This window comes from Triturus cristatus, chromosome 12, assembly GCF_964204655.1.
Source record: "Triturus cristatus chromosome 12, aTriCri1.1, whole genome shotgun sequence".
In the NCBI taxonomy this organism is placed as follows: domain Eukaryota; kingdom Metazoa; phylum Chordata; class Amphibia; order Caudata; family Salamandridae; genus Triturus; species Triturus cristatus.
Genome location: NC_140595.1, coordinates 179,930,555 through 179,955,538, shown reverse-complemented (window position 1 = coordinate 179,955,538; position 24,984 = coordinate 179,930,555). Strand labels below are relative to the sequence as shown.

General features: G+C 47.8%; 1 protein-coding gene across 10 annotated transcripts in view; it reads left to right on the top strand.

Annotated features, from left to right (window-relative positions):
- CNOT1 (CCR4-NOT transcription complex subunit 1) overlaps positions 1-24,984 on the top strand; it is a 1,579,387-nt gene that overhangs the window by 420,459 nt on the left and 1,133,944 nt on the right. For all 10 annotated transcript variants that reach the window (XM_085638198.1, XM_085638193.1, XM_085638201.1 and 7 more), the window contains exon 13: positions 6,986-7,226. In XM_085638198.1, coding sequence (XP_085494324.1) covers positions 6,986-7,226 — 241 coding nt within the window. The remainder of the gene's footprint in view (positions 1-6,985; positions 7,227-24,984) is intronic.

The window sequence follows — 24,984 nt, the reverse complement described above, 5'->3', positions numbered from 1 at the left end:
CGGCGGCAGTTGATGCCATTTGACTTGCCTCTTGAAGTCTGTGATATCATTCTGGCAGCCAGGCGTCCCTCCACAAAGACAGTATACGCCTGCCGGTGGAACAAATTTGTGGCATGGTGCACAGCAAAGGCTGTGGCTCCCCTTTCCGCCCCCCTTTCTGAGGTTCTCCTCTTTCTTCTTTCTTTGGCCCGGCAGGGCTCTGCCAGGGCACCTTGAAAGGTTATCTTGCTGCCATCTCTGCCTTCTTACGGCTTCCTGATCAGCCCTCTCTTTTCAAGTCCCCTGTAGTGTCACGCTTTCTTAAAGGCATTACTCACACGTTCCCTCCTGTCCCTTTCGTAATGCCTCAGTGGGACTTGAATCTTGTCTTAACATTTCTGATGTTCGCTCCCTTTGAGCCTCTTCACAATTGTCCTCTTCGTCTACTGACTCTTAAGACTGCTTTCCTGGTAGCCACCACCTCGGTTAGACAGTGAGTGAGCTCCAGGCTCTGTCGTCCAAGCCTCCTTTTCTAGCTGTTCATCCGGACAAGGTTGTCCTTGGGCCTCGTCCTTCCTTTCTACCTATAGTGGTGACCCCCTTTCATCTTGGGCAATCTGTCACCTTGCCCACCTTCTTTCCGCATCCTTAGGAAGAGCGGCTCCACCGTCTGGACCCAAAACGTGCGCTCTCCTTTTATCTGGACCGCACAAAGCAGTTCCGGGTGGACGACCAGCTTTTCGTTGGCTACGTGGGTGCTAAGAAGGGAAAAGCTGTGCACAAACGGACCATCTCCCGGTGGGTTGTTTTGTGTATAAAAATCTGTTATTCCTTGGCAAAAAAGGACCCTCCTGTTGGGCTGCGAGCCCATTCTACTCTGGCTACGGCGGCTACTACTGCTTTGGGACGGGGAGTCCCTTTGCAGGACATCTGTCAGGCGGCGACGTGGGCTTCGCTGCACACGTTTGCCAGGCACTATTGCCTAGACAGCCAAGTTCGGAGGGATGGCTTCTTTGGCCGTTCTGTCCTCCAGGACTTTCTGGTGTGATCTTGGTTCGCAGACCCACCACCGGGGATGGTGTTGCTTGGGTATCTATTCTAAGGTGAGGAATCTAACTAACGTGTTTCTTTCAGATGAACAAGTTACTTACCTTCGGTAACGATGTATCTGTAAGAAACATTAGTTAGTTAGATTCCTCACCGACCCACCCATCCTCCCCGTTCTGTGAACCGACATCTAGGGTTAAGGCTATCCTTTTCAGGGCCCTAGATTTTTTGGCACCAGTGTCGGTCTCTTGCATGGCTCTGCGTTCCTGGCGCGGAAAGCTATGTACAAGAACTGACGTCAGCGCGCGAGGGCGGCGTCTAAGTACTCCGACGTCATTCCGGCGCACGACGGACGCGGAGCCGCAGACGACACCTAGCGACGCGCAAGGGGTATAGCTAAAAAAATCTTCCGGATCCAGTCTGACGCCTGGGGATATTCTAAGGTGAGGAATCTAACTAATGTTTCTTACAGATACATCGTTACCGAAGGTAAGTAACTTGTTCTTTTTGGGTCTTGATTGAGGTAGCGTTGAAGTCCCGAACATCCTCAGTGTTTCCTATTCAACCTCAGGTCTTCTGTTAATTCTGAATGTTGACGACTATTGTCTAATTTCAAATTTTAAAAATTCTGTTTTTCTAATCAGTCAGATGTTCATTCTTCCTCTCTCTGCGGTCTTTACATTTTTCCCCTCTGCCTCTTCTGATTGAGAACCCAGTAGGTGGAACGGAATATACCAACTACATTCTGGGTTATTATTGTGTTAGTCAACAACCTAGAGTCCGCTTTCCACCTGTGGTTGATGCCCACACAAATTTTCACAATAAAATTAGTGGACCCAACTACTAGATTGATGCATCAATCTATACTAGCTTCAAGCCCTAAATCAGTCAAATTTTTTGCAGCATGAATGTTTTCTGGATTCACTATGCTGGGCATTATTCCGCCATCAATTGGTTGGGTCATGAAGTGTATTTTTTCTTTTCTTTTTCCTGTGGCTGTTGGGCGTCTACATACCACCATTTGATGTCCTTCTCTGACGTCCATGTGCTTCCTCCTGAAGCTACCACCTTTGGTCGCCATCTACAGATTATTTTTTTCTGCCGTTGTCTGGATCGTTACAGAGGAACTCCAGAAATTTGGAGAGAAAAATCGATGAAAAATAATAAACACAAAAATGTTGATGTACCGGCCTTCGAGTCGGTGAACCGGGACACAGCGAAGAGAAAAAAGACCAAAGCTTCGACGCCCTACAAAGAGTGCGCATACAGGGGGCTCCCTGTGCGCGGTAATGGACAAGACATCATTCAAGTTCTGCAACAATTGTCACCACAAGTACGCACAGAAGGATCCGCATCCGGTCTGTAACCTTTGCCTGCCGCTGGACCACCGAAGATTGTAACTCATGCTTGGAGTTCACCCCGAAGACTTTAAGGGTGAGAGAAAGGCAGAGAAGAGCAAATTAAAACCTGCAGGGTCAAGGACCACCTCCGTCACTTCGAGACCTGGGCCTCTCCAGCGAAGATGAGTAAAACGTCGCTGAAGGGCCTGAAGGTGCCAAGGACGCGCACAAACAGTCCGTCGGTTCCTTTGACAAGGACTCCCAGACAGCAAAAACCCTAGAAAAGACAGTCGTCGAAGAGCAGTCACGAAAAGGACGTCGACAAGTTCCAAAAGAAAGGCAGATAATCTCCACCCCAAAACACAAGCGTCTGAGATGGAAAAGAAAAGGCTTGAAGCCGAAATGGCGAGTATCTCTCAACGCAAGAAGGATTTCGACGAGAAAATGAAACCATTCATAATTCTGCCGAAAATTTTGACCAAAGCCGAAGATGTCTAAGAACTGGAGCTGCCGACAATGCCAGAACCGGTCGAGGAAGAGGAGGAAGAAGAGTACATAGATGCGGTCTCATACCCCTCGAGGCCCTCACCACCAGGTGACATTGGGATGTGCAATCAGGTGATAAAGAAGGCTGCAGACACTTATGGAGTGCAGTTAGAAGAGGTAAAACCGCAATCCTGTTATCTACTAGACCTTGCTCCCTACACAAACAAGGAGTCCATTCTTTTCCATGCTACCAAGTGTGCTCGACCAGGGTAAGGAAGCCTTTAAAGAACCTGCTACATGCAAAGCGGTAACACCAAGGGGTGAGAAAAAATACAAACATTCCTCTAAGGCTCCTATGTATATCAGGGGTTCAGTGCCAGCTGATTCTATGATAACTTCCACGGCTAGGAAGAGAGCTAATGTACCCACTAATGTGGGGCCAACACCAGACAAGGAGAGCAAGAGAATGGATCTCATGGGAAAAGAGGTGGAACGAAGAGCAGCAATTCAGTGGTGCATCGCAAATTCAAATGTATTGATCAATAGACATGCATATTAACCCTGGGAGGAAGTAGGTGAACTACTAAAACATCTGCCAGACCAGTTCCGAAGAAGGGCAAGCCACTTAGCGGAAGAAGGGAAGAACATGGTAAACTCATATTTAAAATTAGCCCTAGATGCAGCAGAAACATCTAGCAGACATATGATGATCGGGGTCATTGAGAGGAGGCATGCCTGGCTAAGAATTTCAGGTTTCAAATCAGAAGTACGAAATAACCTATTAAACACCCCATTCAATGGTGAACAACTATTCGGAACAGCTGTGGATGACAAATTAAATCCATTAAAGACTGAGGCTGCAAGGTCCATGGGGGCAGTACAAATCAGAGGCATGTGTAGGGGAGCACCATCACGAAGACTAGCAGGCAGAGGTAGTCACCAGCCTGTAGCCTCACACCAAACCTTTCAGTAAGGTTACCAATGAGGAAGCCAGGGCCAGCAACAAGGCCAACAACAAGAAGGTTGGTAATACCAACGCAGAAGACCATCCTTTTGAGGGCGCCCTCGAGGAAGAGGCCTAACGCAAAGAGAGGGACAGCAACCCACCTCCATGTGACTTCATGGCAAGGTTTACGCACACTCAAACAAAATCTGAGGGTGCAATAACAGACAAACGTAACAAAAGAACATGTCCCAAAGAACAAACCATTCCACCAACATGTTACACCAGTAGGAGGCAAGATAAGAAACTTCTTCTAGGAGTGGAAGAAAATTATATCCGACAAATGGATATTAAACACAATACAATACAGATACTGCATAGAACTTGCAAAACTACCTCCAAGCAAAAGACCAAACAACGAGGTTCGTTCAGCAAAGGAACGATCTCATTTGCTCGAAGCACAAGAGCTTCTAACAAAAATGCCATAGAGAAGGTACCATACAAGGAAAGGAACAAAGGCGTGTATTCCACGTACTTCCTCATACGAAAGGTGGATGGAGCCTTACGACCAATACTAGACTTGAGGTTCCTAAACAAATTCATAAAGACTCAAATCCTAAATGATTACCTTACAAATAGTAATACCTCAGATACAGGAAGGTGACTATATGGCAACTATAGACTTCAAGGACGCTTACTTGCACATCCCCATGAACAGCAGACACAAAAGCATATTGAGATTTGTGATCAACAAAACAAACTACCAATTCACGGTGCTAGCATTCGGACGGAATCAGCACCAAGAGTCTTCACAAAAATGCCTAGCAGCAGTAGCGCCCCACTTAAGAAGGCACGGGATTCATGTTTATCAATACCTAGACGACTGGTTATTTAGAGGAAGCTCATACAATCTTTGCAAAAAACACATACAGAAAGTCCGAGACATTGGTTCAACTCTGTTTCTCAATACAGTTGGAAAAATAGTCAATAGAACCAGAACAAGTAAAGAGTTTCTTGGGGGCAGAAATCAACACAATACTAGGGAAGGTATTTCCAAACACGAAGAGAACATTAGCGATATTGAAGCAAACACATCTATACTACAAGGGGCAAGGTCTGACAGTGAGGACAGTGGGCAAACTGCTTGGATGATCGCTTCATGTATTCATCTAGTCCCAAACATTCGACTACACATGAGACCATTCCAGGAATGGATTCAACAGCAATGGTCACAGGCAACAGGGAGTTTGGTGTTGGGAGGTTCTAGTGGTTGTCACGCAAACAGTTCATCAAGAGATGGCATGATGGAACAGAAAGAACATAGCACAGGGGAGGCTTCTCACACAACCAACTCAAAAAGTGACCATTACAACAGATGCTTCCCAGCTAGGGTGGGGAGCACACTAGAACAACCTCAAAGTAAGGGGATTGTGGACACAACAGGATGCAATAAAACGCATAAAAACTTCCTGTAGTTAAAGACCGTGTTCCTAGCCTTAAAAGCCTTTCAGAAAGAGCCTTACGGGAAGAGGGTGTTAATCCAAACGGACAATACGACTACCATGTCTCAAATCAACAAACCAGTGTAGGAAGCTGGCTGTATACTATACCAAAGTGAGGTATAGTGTGCACAGAGTCCAGTGGAATCCCAAAGGTAGGCAGAGGTAAAATTAGATAGAACCTTACTCTATTTGTGGTAGAGCAGTAAGGCAGTATCAGAGGACAGTGTTAAGCATTTGTTGAACACACTCAGTCAGCAAATGAATTCACACAGTCAAAGACTGAACTTCAGACCAATTGTTTTTGTATAAAAATATTATTTGTTATTTTTATTTTCTAGAGCCAAGAAAGCCTGTCACAGATTAGCAATAAGTACTTTACAGTAGTAATGCAATTGAAATAGTTTGAATGATGATTGTATATGCACTTAGATTTGATTTACATTATGGATGCAGAAAAATGGAAAACTTAGTAAATGCAGTACATAGACTTGATTAGGCTTTTTAGTAAAATAGCAGTTAAGTACCTTTTGAGTTTCCTAGGCTTACACAGAATAATATACCTAGATACTACTCTGGGACATTTCCTGAAAACAGGTAAGTAAAATCGTTTTGTTAGATTATGCAATTTTAAAGAATTTCTTTAGTTTCTCAATGTGAGAAAGAGCCCTCTTTCTTGCATGGTATGCCACTGCTTTTTGCTGAATTGCTGATGTTCTTTGTCTGAGTGTGCCCTGGGATCCTGCTAATTAGGTACCCAGGGCCTATGTACCTTCCCTAAAAACTGAATTGAAGCCTAAACCCAATTGGCATCTCTGGCCACATGTCAGCCCCTGGTAAATGGTACCACAGATACCCAGGGCTCTGAACAGAGAAGGCCTAAGGGCTGCAGCACTTATTGTGCCACCCTTAGAGGTCATGTACCCTGACAAACACACACACACACTGCCTTTGCAGGTTGCATGTCTTGGTGCAGAACAAAGTGAAGAGTCGACATGGTGCACATCCCTGTGTGCCATGCCCACAAACCACTGCCCTGACTACATCAGTCACCCCTCTAGCGGGGTGCCCTATGCCAGTGGTGAGGGTACAGGTGCATGAGCCCTGTACCCCTATAGTGCCCAAGTGTATTCCTGGGCACTGTGTGCAGTACTGGTAATTAGCATTTTCCTTATTTTACATTTTTTTATGCACCCAACACTATTGCACCCGTTCTCTGGTAGTGTCTTACAAGAGTGGCTAATTTATAAAGGATTGTTTTATATACCATTGGTGCAAGAAATGTTGAAAAACTATTAGTTTGTATCTTTTGTTTTAGATATGAAATAAAAAATGTCAGCTTAATGCACATGGCGGCCCTAGGTAGCTGTGGTGAACAGTCAGTGGGTACACTTCGATGGGGAACTGTTCAAGTTCAACTTCTTGTTGCCCCGAAGTAGTATTTGCACTTTTCAGGCTTAATGGCTATGTACTGATAGTATGTTCTTCACATGGCATTCGTGAAATCTCCAGTATGTTGATAAATTATGCCCTTACTTCCTTAGGTTGGTTCTTCTTTCCTAATAGCTTCCTGTTGAACAGCAGAATTGATAAAATTTCAGTTTTTTTCCCTTGCAGTCTAAATTTACAAAGTGCATAAAAGAAAATAGATATTTTTATGCGAGTTACTTTTTTCACTTTGTCTTATCTAGGAAAAGTTTGGACCTGATCGAGTCTCTACTGCGGCTAGCTGAGGTTGGCCAGTATGAGCAGGTCAAGCAACTCTTCAGCTTTCCCATCAAACATTGCCCAGATATGCTGGTATTGGCCTTACTACAGATCAACACATCTTGGCACACCTTGAGGCATGAACTCATCTCAAACTTGATGCCAATTTTCCTTGGCAACCACCCCAACTCTGCCATAATTTTGCACTATGCCTGGCATGGACAGGTGAGCATTATTAAATAATTGAAAAGCCCTGTCTGAAATGTATTTGTAGTAATAGAGGATTTGAAAGTGGGGGGGGGGGAAGTCTTCTAATACTTCTGCCACTTGTAAATTCTGTGAATGGATTCGTGATTAGGTAATAGGATGTGTGGCTGTTGGGTGGAAAGAGCGGGTAAGATAGTGATCTAACGAGTGTTTTCCACTTAATTTCAGTCTTTGTTTGCAACCGCATTACACAGTATGCCTTGTTCTTTGACTAATTTCCATGAATTCTCCTTTTAACTATCCGGTACCTTTTCCTTAGTGGGACCTCAAGCACTAAGGGTTTAAATGTTGCAGGCTCGAGAGGTATGATTCATGCAGGACAAAAGGGTATTGCTCTCACTGAAGTCTTGGTTCTCCATCAACCAGGTTACTGAAGAGTGCCCTGTTGACAAACTAAATCAATTTAATCTATTGATGCCCTTTCTCACAGGAGATTTAAGGCTATGCTAAGAAAATATAATTAGAGCCTAAATTGACTTTAGTTTGGGATGACATTCTAAGTGAGGAATTGTAGTGCATATGTTCAAAACTTAAATACTCCATTAGAGTAGTCTTAATAAAACAGCAGCTTATTAAAGTAAATAGTCTGTCACTCATTTTATGGGATTTGAATCAAGTACTTCTCAGTGGATTGTTTTCTTCTAACTGTTACCAGCTGACTATTCAACTCTTCTACGCAAAGAGATCACTTTACGATAGTATAATGCACTTTGAGCTACCTGGTTCAGAAATGTTCGCGGCATGTGAGCTGTAGATCACATGCTTTGCATACTCCAGCCATCTAGTATTGGGTCCAGATGTTTGCATGTTTTTCTTCGAAGAGTTCTTTCCAGTCTCGAGGTAGTTAACGACTCCGTTTGGTGATAGTGCGCATTGGCATCCACTCCATGATGTTTTTTCTTTTTTCTGCCATCGGGTTCGGACGTGAATTGCTGCGCTCCTGTTCAACACAGTTTCTTCAGTTTCCCTTGGTGCACCAGACACTCGCCCTAGATGGTATTTTTTTTCGATCGCGTAATCCCAATCTCGGTGTATCGTATTTACTTTTAAAAACCCTCTTTCCATCGGGTAGCTCAAGAAAGGCTGTTTAGCCTACCTGCGTTGGTCCGCTTCGCAGCCGATGGACCGGACTCCTTTAAATTCTGCCCTCTGTACCACGTGAAGTATCTGCACACACTCGCGCCAAGTGTGCAACCTGTGCTTGTCTCCGGAGCACAGAACAGGACTGCGATGCATGCAAGTCTTTCCGATCGAAAAAGACGCTCTGCGACCGTCTGGCTCGACCTTTCGTCACACGTAGCCAACACACAAGTTCCATTCCGGACCTCCTCGTAGAGTATTCTGCACAAGAGGCCAGGGACGCCATTGGAGCCTAGGAGGAGCAAGAACCTATCTCTGACTACGGCTCCGGGGATTAAGACATCTAACAAGGACAGCGTACTTTGAGTGCAGATCCTCCCTTGCCCCACAGTCTACCTCAGCCCAAGAAGGCGACTCCAGTCCAACCCCCACCTACAGGCCACGGTCTGCACTGAGAACATGTTTTAGATGCACCACCCTCCAGCTCGGCACCGAAACACATCCAAAAGCCTTCCGGCTCAGAGCAGAGCCGTACGCAAACTGGTTCTGAGCCGAGATCTAGCCAAAAACAGGCTCCGCACCCCCTTCCATGCCCAAAACGAAGGAACATTTCAATGCTCCGCCTTCTGAAGCCGGATCCCAAAGAGCACTATATATCCATCCAACTACTGGACATATCTCCACAAAACTGACAAAACGGAAACTTGAGAGAAGAGGGCCTACCACATTCCCTTAGAAAGGATAAATGTCTGTTCTAATCCTTCTCCTCCCCTTCCATCGCCTCCTTCCCTTGAGTTTCAACCTTTAATGATTTCACCTGAACACTCAAAACCACATTCACCTGAAGATCAGTATGATGGGGATGGGGACAATGAACCAATACCCCCAGACCCCTGGACAGATTTGAACACCAATTCCCCCACAGGGAATGATCCTGACCTGATCCCTTCCAAGCCCTCTCCACCGAATGACAGTGTAGGTTATATAGAACTGCTGGGTAGAGCTGCTAATTACCATGGGGTTCAGCTCCATAAGAAATCCCTAGAAGAGGATTTCCTTTTCGAGACCCTTAGCACACAAGTCCTCACACACACTTCCAATGCTCAAGGGTACGATCAGGCATGTGGATGATATTTTTAATGACCCCATCCGCGCCCGTGTCTTTACTCCTAGGTTAGATAAGAAATATAAGCCAGCAACGTCTGATACAGCATATATAAAGGGCCAATTACTATTGGATTCCTCAGTGGTGTCCAACGCACGCAAGCGGGCCAATTCCCAAACAGGAGATGCTCGTTCACATTACCGTGTAGCAAGATGAAGATAGTCTAAAAGGTGTCACCAACATGAAAAGTTTGGAAAGCTGTGATCTAGCAGAACACCTCCCTGGAGTGAACAATCAGATTGCCGATCTTCTCAGCAGACAGACAGCAAATACAGGAATGGGAACCTCACCCTCAGGTTCTCCTTCCATACTTTCAAAGTTGGGAAGTCCCTCACAAAAATCTGTTTTGCCATTCACCAAAAACAAGAAATGCTCAAACTTCGCCTCCAGGTACCCATGCTCGCTTTCCAGAGGCAATGCACTATGGATGAACTGGTCAGGGATATTTGCTTACGCTTTTACGCCTCTCCCACTCATTTCATTAGTAGTTCGGAAGCTCGGACAAAAATCCCTCACACTAATCTTAGTAGCTTCCACATGGGCCAGTCCACCATGGTTCACAACCCTGTTGGAGCTTTCTCTGGTTTCACATCAAAAGCTGCTCCTAACATCTAGTATTCTCACACATCTTCCACCAGACTGTATGAACATCATTCAGGATGCCAGAAGGCCTACTACAAGAGCCTGCTATGCAGCTAAATGAAACCATTTTGTTATCTATTTCCATGACAATGTCCAGCCTCTTGATGCTTCAATACGAAACATCCTTTGTTACCTTTTACACTTACAACAGTCAGAATTGGCTTACACTTCTATCCGACTAAATCTCGCTGCAATAGCTGCGTATCTACAGATTGGGCAACATTTATCGCTTTTCAGAGTGCCTGTAATTAAAGCTTTCATGAAAGGACTTAGTCATACCACCGAGACTTCCACCTGCCCCAGTGTGGAATCTTAACCTAGTTCTCACAAGGTTAATGGGCCCACCTTATGAACCCATGCATACATGTGAGCCACAGTTTCTCTCTTGGAAAACTGCTGTTCGAGGCATATGAGCTGCAGATTATACACTGTGCATAGATCGCCATCTGGTGTTGGGCCCGGATGTTTGCAGTTTGTTTTTCCTCTTGGAAAGTCTTTGGGAGTCACGAGGTTGGTGACTCCTCCTCTGGTTAGCATTGCGCATGGGCTTCGGCTCCATCCTCAGATTCTTTTTTTCCGCCAGCGGGCTCGGATGTAATACTTCACGCTCCGGTTCCGAACTTCCCAGTTCACCGATCGACGCATAATTCCTCGCTCATCGAGCTTCTTCAAAGATCTAAATCATCTTACTCCTCTTCTCTCGGCACTTCTTCGATTCCTGTGGTCGACGGCGGCCTTTGGGCCTATTCCGGCTCCGGTCTCGTCTGATGGAAAGAACTCCCTTCAAGAAGTGCCCTCGATGTGGGTCCAAGTTTCCCCACACCGATCTCCATGAGGTGTGCAGCCTCTGCCTCTCCCCAGAACACAAGGCCCGAGACTGTCCCGCCTGCAAGTCTTTTCGCTCAAAAAGACCATTCTAGGTCGACGGGCTAGACGCAACATGGCGCACTCCTCGACCTCCGCTCCAGTCGACATCTTCTGGGACGACGTCGAAGCTCCGGGACAACAGGATATCAAACAGGAGGACGACTACCTCGTCAGCGCTTCTGAGGCCGACGACTCAGATGTGGAGGACATCACCCCGGCGCAGCGGGTCGTGAGTACAATTCCCCCTCCCAAGCCGATACCGAAAAAGGCTTCGGTCACACCTTCGCCTCCGGGCCTAGGCAAGACCAAGGACACTGCTTCTCACACCCCACTTTCGGGCCCGGTAAAGAAGCCTATTAAGCCTTCCGGCAGCTCGGGCTCGAGCCAGCCGACCACCGGTGCTGAAAAAACACCCTTCGGCACGAAGAAAAAATCGGCCTCCACCTCCACACCAAACCCGGCGCCGAAGTCTTCGGTGTCGAAACCTGCTCATCCGGCGCCGACCAAACATCACAAGACCCTCGGCACCGACACTCCCGTGCCGAGACCTTCTTCGGCACCGACCAAAAAAACTGAGGTTCCTCGGAAGCACGGCTTCGATAAACCTAAAAAGCCGTCGGCCCCGAAACCTTCGGCGCCGACCGAACAAACAGTGTCACAGGAGCTTTTCACACCGGATCCTTTGCAAAAAACCCTCCCCAAGGATCCAAAGTCTGGACACTTGACATTGTCTTAAAAAAAGAGACACTTGGACAAGCCAGCTCCAGCTCCACCTCCAAAGAGAAAGGCCATTGCTACCTCTCCTCTCAGGGTGCCTTCTCCACCTCCTCCACCCTCTCCACTTCCACCCCCTCCACCTCATCGTCTCCCCACCTTGTCTCCTGTCCCAGATGATTTGGGGGACCCCTACTATGATCCAGCAGATGTGCCACAAGATCCCACCCCTACTGGATCTCCAGACCCATGGGATGATTATAACAATCCGGACATCCCAGATGTCCCACAGGATGACCTTTATCCATCTAGGCCATCCCCTCCTGAAGATTCCTTGGGTTTTCACCATTTGTTACAACGGGCGGCACACTACCACGGGGTGGAGTTCATACCGACCCAGTGGAGGAGGATTTTCTCCTAGACACCTTTGACGATACACATGGGTCCACTGCCATTCTACCTATGTTAAAGGATGTAATTAAACATGCCCCTGAGGTTTTTAAAGACCCAGTCAGGGCCAGGGTCCTAAACCCTCTGATAGAGAAGAAATACAAAGCCGCCCCCACAGACCCTTCTTACATTAAAGGCCCTGCACCATTAGATTCCCTAGTGGTATCTACAGCTAGGAAGCGCTAAAATTCTCAGGCGTCAGGCGAGGCACCCCCACCTGACAAAGAGTCCAAGCTCCTAGATGCGTCAGGGAAGCGCACTGCGTCACAAGCGGCCAATATATGGCGTATTGCCAATACGCAAGCACTGTTGGCCCGATACGACTGGGTGCATTATGATGAGCTAGAGACCATCATGCACCATCTCCCTGAAAAGTACAAGACTAGGGCTAATTAACTTATTCAAGAGGGAAAAACAATAACCAATACCTCGATACGATGTGCCCTAGATGCAGCAGATACAGCCTCCAGGGCCATAAACACCAGTGTCCTTCTCCGTCGCCATGCCTGGCTCAGGGTTTCAGGGTTTAAACCAGACGTTCAAGCCTCTATATTAAATCACCCATTCGACCAAGATCTATTTGGCCCTTAAGTAGACGAAGCCCTCGAAAAAATGAAAAAAGATACACGGCGAAATCTATGGGAGCCCTACAAACAGACTCCCAGGCGCTCCTTTCGCCGTTCTTCCTTTCGGGGCACGGGCAGAGGCTACTCCTCGGACAGTGCATCCACGTCCTATAAATCCCCTCCTCAATCTACCTTCACGAAGGGTCATCAAAGAGGCGGATACAGAGGCAATAATAATAAGGGCAGAGGTAAAACAAATACCGCCCGCTCTGCCACACCTCCTGCCCACTGACTTTCCCCCACTCCCTCCAGACCATTCCACTCCGGTCGGAGGCAGACTACAACATTTCCTTCACGTCTGGGAGACAATCACCTCAGACAGATGGGTGACACAAATTATTCAGTCAGGGTATTGCCTAGAATTAACATCTACACCCCCAAACATTCCACCCAGGCACCGCCCTATGTCGCAAGAACATACTGCGCTACTAACACGAGGTGCTCTCCCTCCTGCAAAAAGGAGCAATAGAGCAGGTCCCCATAAATCAACAAAATTTAGGCGTCTACTCCCTGTACTTTCTAATTCCAAAGACGGACGAGACCCTACGGCCTATCTCAGACCTCTAAATACCTACATTCATTCAGACCATTTTCACATGGTAACCCTCCAACAGGTTCTTCCACTTCTCTCCCAGAACGATTTTCTCACCACTCTGGACTTAAGACGCGTACTTTCACATCCCAGTACACCAGTCTCACAGAAAGTACCTCAGGTTTGTGGTAGATGGACAACACTACCAGTTCAAGGTGCTCTCGTTCGGGGTAACAACACCAAGGGTTTTCACCAAGTGCCTGGCAGTAGTGGCTGCACACCTCAGAAGACAGTACATTCACGTCTTCCCCCATCTTGACGACTGGCTGATAAAAGCCACGTCCTACCAACAATGTGTGCAACATACCGCCGCTACGGTCCAACTACTTTACCAGCTAGGTTTCACGGCGAACCATCAAAAATCCCACCTGGTACCATCACACACACACCAATATCTCGGAGCCACCATAGACACCTCAAAAGCCATAGCCTATCCCAATCCTGCCAGGATTGCAAAAATACAGGTGCTGCGTCAAAAATTGCTATGTCCACACTCTCTCCCAGCAAGAGTGTTTATGCAGCTCATAGGGATGATGGCCTCTTGCATCTTTATAGTGCCCCATGCAAGACTCCAAATGAGCCCACTCCAAGAGTGCTTGGCGCGCCAGTGGAACCAGGCCCGGGGACAACTGAGCGATCTGGTGTTGGTAGACGGTCGCACCCATCGCTCTCTGCAGTGGTGGAACACCACAAACATTTCCAGAGGTCGACCGTTCCTGAACCCGGTCCCACAAATAATCCTAACGGCAGATGCATCGCTCTCCGGCTGGGGAGCTCATCTGTTACATCTCACAGCACAGGGCACGTTTACGCCGCAACAGAAGTTACTCCACATAAACCATCTGGAGTTACTGGCGATCTTCCTTGCCCTAAAATCCTTCCAGGCGCAGATTTCAGGCAAGGCAGTCCTCATTCGCACAGACAACATGACTGCCATGTACTACATTCAAAAACAGGGGGGCACACACTCTCCACAGCTCTCTGTTAGCACAGAGCATATGGAGATGGGCTATTCCACAAAAGATTTTTCTCCTAGCCCAACACGTCCCAGGAGTACAAAACACCGTGGCAGATCTGCTGAGCAGGCAGACACAGCAGATCCACGAGTGGGAACTTCACCCACAGGTTCTTCACCCGTTCTTTCAGAAGTGGGGGCATCCACACATAGACCTATTCGCCACCCACGAAAACAAAAAATGCCCAAGCTTCGCCGCCAGATATCCACACCCATTGTCCGAAGGCAATGCGATATGGATGAACTGGTCAAACAAATTTGCATACGCTTTTCCACCTCTCCCACTAATTCCATTAGTGGTGCGAAAGCTACAGCAGCATTCCCTAACTCTGATCCTAGTAGCTCCAACATGGGCCAGACAACCGTGGTACACCACACTGCTGGAACTCTCAGTAGTACCACACCAAAAGCTACGCCTCTCGCCATGCCTCCTAACCCAGAACCATGGAGAGATCAGGCACCCGGACCCAGCTCAACTCAACCTTGCGATCTGGCTCCTGAGGTCCTAGAATTTGGATACCTTAACCTTCCCCCTGATTGAATGAACATTATCAGGGAAGCTAGACTCCCTACTACTAGGGCGTGCTATGCAGCAAAGTGGAAAAGATTTGTTGTTTACTGCCACAACAACGCAATCCATCCTTTAAATGTATCCATACAGCACATTATATGCTATTTACTCCATTTACAAAGGTGTAGCCTAGCATATAGTTCCATTCGGTTAAACCTCGCTGCAATTGCTGTCTATTTACAAAATAGGCAGCACCTCTCACTTTTCAAAGTGCCTGCCATCAAAGCCTTTATGGAAGGCCTCAAAAGAGTAATTCCACCCAGAGTGCCACCCTCGCCTGTTTGTAACTTGAATATAGTCCTCACACGGTTAATGGGACCCCCTTTCGAACCATTACATAAGTGCGAGCTGCATTTTCTCACATGGAAAACAGCTTTTCTAGTGGCCATCACTTCCCTCAGAAGAGTTAGTAAAATACAGGCACTCACTATACAGGAACCTTTTCTTCAGATGCATCACAACAAGCTTGTACTCCGCACCAATCCCAAATTTATACCCAAAGTCATTTCTCCATTCCATCTAAACCAGTCGGTAGAATTAACAGTCTTTTTCTCGCAACCCCAAACAGTTGCGGAAAGAGCCTTACACACACTGGATGTTAAAAGGGCTTTACTTTACTTACATCCAGAGAACACAACCTTTCAGAAAAACCAAACCGCTATTTGTTTCCTTCTCCCCACCACACAAAGGCAACCCTATTTCCAAATCAGGGATAGCTAGGTGGATTGTAAAATGCATACAGATTTGCTACCACAAAGCAAAACGAACGCTATCGGTTCCCCCTAAAGCCCACTCTACAAGGAAGATCGGGGCTTCTATGGCTTTCCTAGGGAACATACCACTAGATGACATCTGCAAGGCAGCGACATGGTCAACACCGCACACCTTCACAAAACATTACTGTGTAGATGTGCAAACCAAGCAACAGGCTAGTGTGGGCCAAGCTGTACTAAACACTGTTTTAAACGACTGCAACGGATGACGGTGGTCGCCGCTAGGGTTGGGTACTGCTATATAATCTATGCACAGTGTATAATCTGCAGCTCATATGCCTCGAACGGAATATGCTACTTACCAGTATGCATCTGTTCTTGGCATGTAGAGCTGCAGATCTATACACGCCCACCCACCTCCCCGGCTACCTGTATCCGTTCCAGTCTTATCATATTTAGATACAATACACATGGGTTTCTTTACTGTTACTACTACGCTCCATCCTTCCCTGCTGCCGAAAAACAATCTGAGGATGGAGCCGAAGCCCATGCGCAATGCTAACCGGAGGAGGAGTCACCAACCTCGTGACTCCCAAAGACTTTCCTAGAGGAAAAACAAACTGCAAACATCCGGGCCCAACACCAGATGGCGATCTGTGCACAGTGTATAGATCTGCAGCTCTACATGCCAAGAACAGGTGCATACTGGTAAGTAGCATATTCCTTCCTCATTGCAGTCACTTCACTGAGAAGAGTGGGTGAAATACAGGCACTAACCATTGAATAACCTTTTTTCCAGTTACACAGACAATGTGGTTATTTGTACTAACCCCACACTTCTACCTAAGGTAGGATCTGCCATTTTACATCAGTCAGTTGAATTACCAGTATTCTTTCATCAACCTGATAATGTGGCAGAAGGAGCTCTACATACCTTGGATGACATAAGAGCCCTTTTATTTTATATTGAGAACTGAAATAATTTTGCCAGACCAAACAACTTTTTGTTGCTTTTGCACCACTACACAAGGGCAATCCTTTCTCCAAGTTGGGTTTTGCAAGATGGATTGTTAAATGTATTCAAACTTGTTATGCAAAAGCAAAAAGTACTCCAACTGTACTCCCTAGAGTGCATTCCACTCGTAAAATAGAGGCTAGTACGGCTTTCTTAGGAAACATCCCCATAGTTGACATTTGTAAAGCTGCAACATGGTCTACACGGCACACATTCGCAAAGCACTATTGTGTAGATGTGTTAGCAAGGCAACAAGCTAATGTGGGCCAAGCAGTACGTAGAACACTTTTTCTGACCACTCCAACAGCTACAGATTAGCCACCGCTTTGGGAAAATACTGCTGTATAATCTAGGAAAAGCATGTGATCTACAGCTCACATGCCTCGAACGGATAATGTTACTTTTGCAGCGTGAATCTTTCTGGATTCACTATGCTGTGCATTATTCCGCGATCTTGTGGTTGGGTCCGGATTCGTAGTCTTTTCATTGTTTTTTTTTTGTAGCCCAGGTGGGCGGCGACCACCATTTGGTGCACCTTCCGTGACGTCGTCGTGCTTTCTGCGGAAGTCCCACCTTTGGGTCGCCATCTTCAGATTCTTTTTTCCGCCGTTGGGTCTGGATAGTCATCGAGAAGCTCCAGAGTTACAACCGAAGGAAGAAGAAAGAAAAGCGAGTTTCGTCGACAAATACTACGGAGATATCACAGGAAAGGAAGATATTTCATCAGGAGCGCGAAGAAAGGAGGTTCAGCGCCCTTTTCTTCGACGACCTTGGAGAATGCGCACTCAGAGGCCCTGAGCGCAATGGACAAGACGCCATTCAAGTTCTGCCCAAACTGCCACCACAAGTGCGCGCAGAAGGACCAGCATCCAGTCTGCAACCTCTGCTTGCCAGTCGAACACCAGAGTAAGGACTGCAACGCCTGCTCAGCCTTCGCGCCGAAGACGCTCCGGGTGAGGGAGCGGCAGAGAAGAGCCAACGCCAGCATGGATGGCAAGGGTAAGGCCCCGTCTCTCTACGATCTGGGCCTCTCCACGGACGATGAGGACAACATCGCCAAGACAGCCGAAAACTTCACGGTCGTAGAGACCGACAAGAAAAAAGAAGACTAGGTAAGAGAATCGTCGAGCGCAAAACAGAAAATACCTCAAACACGAGGGTGACTCGAAAAAATCAGAGTCAAAGTCCACGAAGGGAGCCCCGGCGCCGAAAACTTCGACGACCAAAGGGGGAACCATGGACAAGAGGCCGAGCGGATCCTTCGAAAAGGACTCCCTGGTGCCGAAAAACGCCGAAAAGCAAGGGTCGTCGAGGACAACCCAGGAATCAGGGCGATCGACGCAGAAAAAACGGTCGAAGTCGACGCAAATTTCGGCGAAAAGACTCGCGGTCGACGCCGAAAGCATCTCCGAGATGGAGAAAAAGAAGAGGCGGCTCGAGGCCGAAATGGAGAACATCCTTCAAAGGAAGAAGGAGTTCGACGCCAAGATGAAGGAGTTCAAGATTCCAACGGTTTCATCGACGGACGTCGTCGAGGACGAATTCGACCCCGAGGGCCTGACGAGGGATCTCGAAGAGGAAGACGAGACCTATTATGACGAGGAAGCCGAGGAAGAAGACCAACAGTCGGTCTACGGCTCGGCACCATCTACCGGCAACGAGATCGAATGGCATGATCTCGACACCGAAAACCCGGAGGAGCCCGTGGACACGTACCCTTCGAGGCCTTCGCCACCCGACGACATCGGGGTGTACAATATGGTGGTCAGGAGCGCAGCGACAGCCTTCGGCGTCAAACTCGACGAAGAGAAGCCGAAAGCCGATTTTCTCCTCGAGACCCTGCTCCCCATCCAGATGAGGAGCCAGTTCCTCCCCATGCTACAAAGTGTGATGAATCAGGGGAGAGAAGCCTTCAAGGAACGAGCGACCTGCCGGTCGATCACGCCCAGGACTGAGAAGGAAGTATAAGCCCTCTTCCCTGGACCCCCCCTTACATCAAAGGTAGCGTGACCGCCGACTCCATCATAGCTTCCACGGCCAGGAGAAGGGCCAACGTACCAGCAACCTCGGGCCCACCACCTGATAAAGAGAGCAGGAGGATAGACCTCACAGGAAGAAAGGTCGAGAGGAACGCCGCAATGCACTGGCGCATGGCGAATTCCAATGCACTCCTCAATAGACACCAGTACCAGCACTGGGACGAGATGGGGGAGCTAGTAAAGCACCTCCCCGAAGAATACCGCCAGAGAGCCTCACACCTAGTAGATGAAGGCAAAAACATCGACCACTCCTGCATAAAGACGGCGTTGGACGGGGCAGACACTTCAGCAAGACTCCTGGCCATAGGGGTCACCGAGAGAAGGCATGCGTGGCTAAGAATCTCGGGATTCAAACCGGAGGTGCAGAACAACATCCATAGCACCCCCTTCAAGGGAGAGACACTGTTCGGAGCAACAGTTGACGAGAAGCTCACCCAGCTGAAAAAAGAAAACGAAACGGCGAGGTCCATGGGGGCCCTACAGCTGAGGGGAATGAGGCGAGGCAATCCCTCAAGGAGACCCTACGGTAGGGGAGGAAACCAGCAGGGGCCGTCGCACCAGACGTTCCAGCAGGGTGAAAGTCACGGACAGGGTCAACAGAAGCAAAACTGGCAGTACCAACCTCGGGGCCAGTCCTTTCGCGGGAGAGGGAACGGACGTAGCCAGAGAAGGAGAGGGGGGGACCAGCCCTCATCAAAGTGACTCAGCACGCAGGAGGACACCTACTCTCTACATGCCCCCAGGGGTGAGGCGCGAAACAGTAACATCGAGGGGGAGAGAAGGATCAAAAGCCTACGAGCATACAACACCAGTAGGCGGAAGGCTGAGGTTCTACCTTCACGAGTGGCGGCGTATAACCACAGACAAGTGGATACTGAACATCATGCAGTACGGAGACTGCGTAGATTTGGAAAAAAAAACGCCAAACAGGAAGCCAAAGGGAAGGCAAAGATCGGCTCAAGAACTGACCCTACTCAGAGAAGAAACACGGAAACTTCTAGAAAAGAGAGCCCTAGAGGCAGTGCCGTTCAGAGAACGCAACAAGGGGGTCTACTCAAACTACTTCGTGGTCCCGAAAGTAGACGGAAACCTCAGACCCATCCTGGACCTGCGATACCTAAACAAGTTCATCAGAACACAAAGGTTCAAAATGACTTCACTGCAGGAGGTACTGCCACAGATAAGAGAAGGGGACTTCATGGTCACCGTGGACCTCAAGGATGCCTACCTGCACATCCCAATATACAGAAGACACAAGGGACTTCTAAGGTTCAACATCGACCAGGAACACTACCAGTTCACAACCCTGGCCTTCGGATTAAAATCGGCGCCAAGGGTTTTTACAAAATGCCTGTCGGCGGTCGCGGCCCACCTACGAAGGCAGGGGATACACGTCTACCCCTACTTAGACGACTGGCTGGTCAAGGCAAACTCACGCGAGAAGTGCAAGAGGCACGCAAAACGCGTAACAGACACTCTCACGAACATGGGGTTCTCGATTCACTGGGGGAAGTCGTCGCTGGAACCAGAGCAGGTGAAGATTTTCCTGGGGGCAAAAATCAACTCCCTGAACAGTACAGTGGTGCCCAGCGACAGGAGGACAGATGCCCTACTGAAGGAGATGCGGCTCTACCAGAAGGGGCGAGCTCTGACAGTGAGGTCAGTGAGCAAGATGATGGGGATGATGGCGTCATGTATCCAGCTGATGCCGAATGTACGCCTGCACATGAGACCATTCCAGGAATGGCTACAACAGCAATGGTCACAAGCAAACGGAAGTTGGGAGGATCTAGTGGTTGTTACGCACGCAGTGCAGGAGGAGATAACTTGGTGGAACAGAGACAACATGACAGCAGGGAGAAGCCTGAGACCACCAAACCCAACAATGACCATTACCACGGACGCATCGCAAAAGGGATGGGGAGCGCACATGGACAACCTCAGAGTAAGGGGTCTGTGGGCTCCAGCAGATGCGGTTCGCCATATCAATTACCTCGAGTTGAAGACAATCCTGCTAGCCCTGAAGGCATTCCAGAGGCACCTGTACAACCAGAGGGTGTTTGTTCAAACAGACAACACCACGGCAATGTTCTACATCAACAAACAGGGGGGGACACAGTCGTTCCCTCTCTCCTCTCTGGCTCAGGAGATTTGGAGATGGGCCATACCTCTCAGGATAGATCTACTGGCAATTCACCTACCGGGGAAGGACCATGTGGAGGCAGACTGGCTAAGCAGGCAGACCTCGGCATCGCACAAGTGGGAGCTCAATGGCCAGGAAACGGAGAAGCTTTTCCGGAGATGGGGAACTCCCACAATAGACCTATTTGCAACACGCCAAAATGCAAAATGCCAAAGCTTCGCGTCCAGGCAACCAGATCAGCAATCCCAGGGAAATGCCCTATGGATAAGCTGGTCGAGGACATTTGCCTACGCCTTTCCACCGATACCCCTGTTGCACAGAGTGCTCGACAAGTGCAGAACCAGCAACATGACTCTGATCCTAGTGGCTCCGCAGTGGGCAAGGCAGACATGGTTCTCACAAATTCAAGAAATGGCACAAGGCAATCCATACAGGTTCGAGAGGAGAAAAGACCTGCTCTCAATGCAAAACGGAGAGGTCCTGCATCCAGAGCCAGAGAACCTCAACCTGGCGGCATGGCTCCTGAAGACCTAGAGTTCGCACACCTAAGATTGCCTCAGAGCACTATGCGAGTGCTACGGGAGGCAAGGAAGCCAACTACACGAAAATGCTACAGCGCAAAATGGAAGAGCTTCACTGTGCGGTGCAGGAAAAAAGGCCTGCAAAACAGAATGACAAGAGACTCAACAGTGCTGAGGTACCTCACACACCTTCTAAAGAGTAACCTCTGCCCGAGCTCCCTAAGGGTTCACCTAGCGGCGATCGTTGCCTCCACCAGAGGTGAAAAGGGTGGAAGTTTCTTCACCTCGCAGGTGGTGAAGAGATTCATGGAGGGAGCCAAAAGAATGGCCCCTCCGAAAAGGTTGCCGCCGCCGGCATGGAATCTAAACGTGGTTCTGACGGAGCTCATGAAGGCACCGTTTGAACCCATTCACAAGGCCACACCGCAAATGTTGACGATGAAAACGGCCTTTCTAGTGGCCATAACCTCACTACGCAGGGTGAGCGAGCTTCAAGCGCTAACGCTACAGGAACCCTACATTCAGATTCACAAGGACAGGGTAGTCCTGAGGACGGACCCACACTTCATGCCCAAGGTGGTGTCGGCGTTCCACATGAATCAGAGTATTCAGATACCAAGTTTCTTCCAAAACCCGACTACAAACGCAGAAAAGGCCCTGCACATCCTCGATGCCAGAAGAGCGGTGATGCACTACATTGAGAGAACCAAGGAACTCAGGAAGTCGAAGCAGCTGTTTGTGTCCTTTGCTACTAGCTTCATGGGTAGGCCAGTGACTAAGGGCACCATCGCTAGGTGGATTGCCCTCACTATTCAATTTTGCCACAAACAGGCTGGACAGGAGCTAGCGGAGGGGCCCCAGGCTCACTCCACAAGGAAGAAGGGGGCCACCGTTGCCTTCCTGGCGAACACGCCCATCCAGGACATTTGTCTCGTGGCAACTTGGGCATCTGTGCACACGTTCACGAAACACTACTGCGTGGACATTCAGATGAATAAGGAAGCACAGGTTGGACAGAAGGTGCTTCAACACATTTTCAACGACCAACGCTCATCTTCCACCCAGCTGCCACAAAATTAGGAAAACCGCTACAAAGTCTATGCACAGCATAGTGAATCCAGAAAGATTCACGCTGCAAAACGAATAGTTCCTTACCTGTCGGTGTAGTTTTGCAGCTTGAAGATCTTTCTGGATTCACTAGCGAACCCACCCACCTCCGCCAGGAAGATGAGGCTGGAGGAAGAGGGGGTGAAATGGAAAAGATCAAAGAAATGAAAACGTACAGAAAAATGGTCAAGAAGGATTAATCAATCGCCTAGGGTTAAAAAAAAAAAAAGGAAAGGAAAAAAGAACCCGAAGATGGCGCCCCAAAGGTGGGACTTCCGCAGGAAGCACGACGACGTCACGGAAGGTGCACCAAATGGTGGTCGTCGCCGCTCACCTGGGCTACAAAAAAAAAAGTAAAACTACGAATCTTGACCAAACCACAAGATCGCGGAATAATGCACAGCATAGTGAATCCAGAAAGATCTTCAAGCTGCAAAACTACACCGACAGGCAAGAAACTATTCGTTACCAAGTAAACATCTCTTGGCATGTACAGCTGTAGATTCACATGCGCCCACCCGCCTCACCGGGTACCTGTAGCTGCTGCAGTTTTTATTGTACATACATATGCATGGGCATTTCTATTCTTTACTACGAACTCCATTCTCACCCTCTGTGGGAAAACAATATAACAATGGAGTCGATGCCCATGTGCACTATCACTGAAAGGACGAGTCACCTACCTCGTGACTGGAAAGACTTCTTCGAAGAAAAACAACTTGCAAACATCCAGACCCAAAACTAGATGGCAGGAGTATGCAAAGCATGTGAATATACAGCTGTACATGCCAAGAACAGATGTTTACTGGGTAAGTAATGCTATCCTTCCCCATTGCTAACAATTTGTAAAGCCTCATAAGGGAGGTTTATTCACACTTCTATAAAATGTCTTTGGGTTTGCATGCCAGAGTAGTCGTTTAGTTTTAGACCATTCTAAATCATCTATTGTAGATGCCCTCAATACTACTAATGCTATTAATTTGTACATCTTGAGGTCCAGATAGCTTCAAATAGCTGGGTGCTGCAATGAGCCTATTCGTTTCTTTGCCAGTGAAGTTCCTGCAAAGGAGAAGTTAGTCACTTGTGTTACTCATTTTTCTAGTTCTGCATCATAGGATTCTTATTTAAAGTCATAAACAGCATCCTCCTTCTTGGCTTGAATTTTCAATGACACGTAGATTAAAACTTTTAGAGATCCCTACTAAAATTTCATTATTTGGAATACTGCGAGTATTAAGTATAAGAGTGGGACGCTGCTGGATCATTAAGGGAGCTGTGCCCCATTTTCATCTTTCCGTAGCTGATGCTTATTTGGCTCAGTTTGCCTTAAATTCCTACTTTTTGAAGTAATGAGCAGCAAGTTGTTTAAAATGTTTGTTAGAGGCATGAGCTGTAGATTACATGCTTTGCATACTCCTGCCATCTAGTGTTTGGTACAGATGTTTGCAAGTTTTTCTTCCAAGACTTCCTTCCAGTCACCAGGTAAGGTGATTTCTCCTTTCAGTGATGGTGCGCATAAGCATCGACTCATTGTTAGATTGTTTTTTTTCTGGCATTGGGTTCAGACGTGTGTTGCTGCGCTTCGGTTCAAAACAGTTCTTCAGTTCCCCTTGATTGTATTCTCGTTCACGTTTCCCACACCTCTGCGTAACGATTCAGTTCTCATCCAGGGGATACTCATCAATAGTCATAATCTATGAATAATCCCCGCCCACCTGCGGGATCCCGGAGCATATAGAAAATACATATATATACATATGTGAAAACATATACATGCAGCCTAAAATGTTTCAAACATGGCAATGCTGAAATTACATAGGTTTGCATTGTAGTACCCCCTAACCCATAAGGAAAAAAGGAAGCACTAAGCCAATTGTCACTCAACAATGCTTTATTGCCATAAAGCAAACTTGTAATTGCAGGCATTTGCCTGTAGGCTGCAGTAGAGTATCAAGAAAAGAAAACTGACAACTTGCCTTTAAGGCATTAGAGTAGGGGCACCGTGCCTTTAAGACCTGCAGGAGACCCCTTGCTCCCATGATGCACCACAGGTGACAGGTCAGTTCTTTTTTCCGGCTCCTTCTATGAGGATCCTGGAGCTTGAGCTCTTCAGTTTTGTTACAGTTTTGTAATTCAGATTTTTTAAGAAAATTCGACATTTTCTGGCTCCTGAAAGCTTATTCTGCTGGTTTCCTGAATAATTTAAAAAAAAATTCCAGTCAGAATGCCTGCTTTATTCAGGAAATGCCCTTCCTGTGGCAATAAGATGGCACTGGCGGATCCACACTCTTTGTGTATTGTGTGTTTGCCAACTTCACACAATCCTGACCGGTGCCCCCACTGCCAGAAGTTTTCCACGCGCACTCTGCGCGATAGAGAGCGCACTAAGCTGCATGCCCAGCTGGAGAAGGAAAGAAGCCGTCGTGAAGGCGACCATTCATCCTTTAAACCACCTT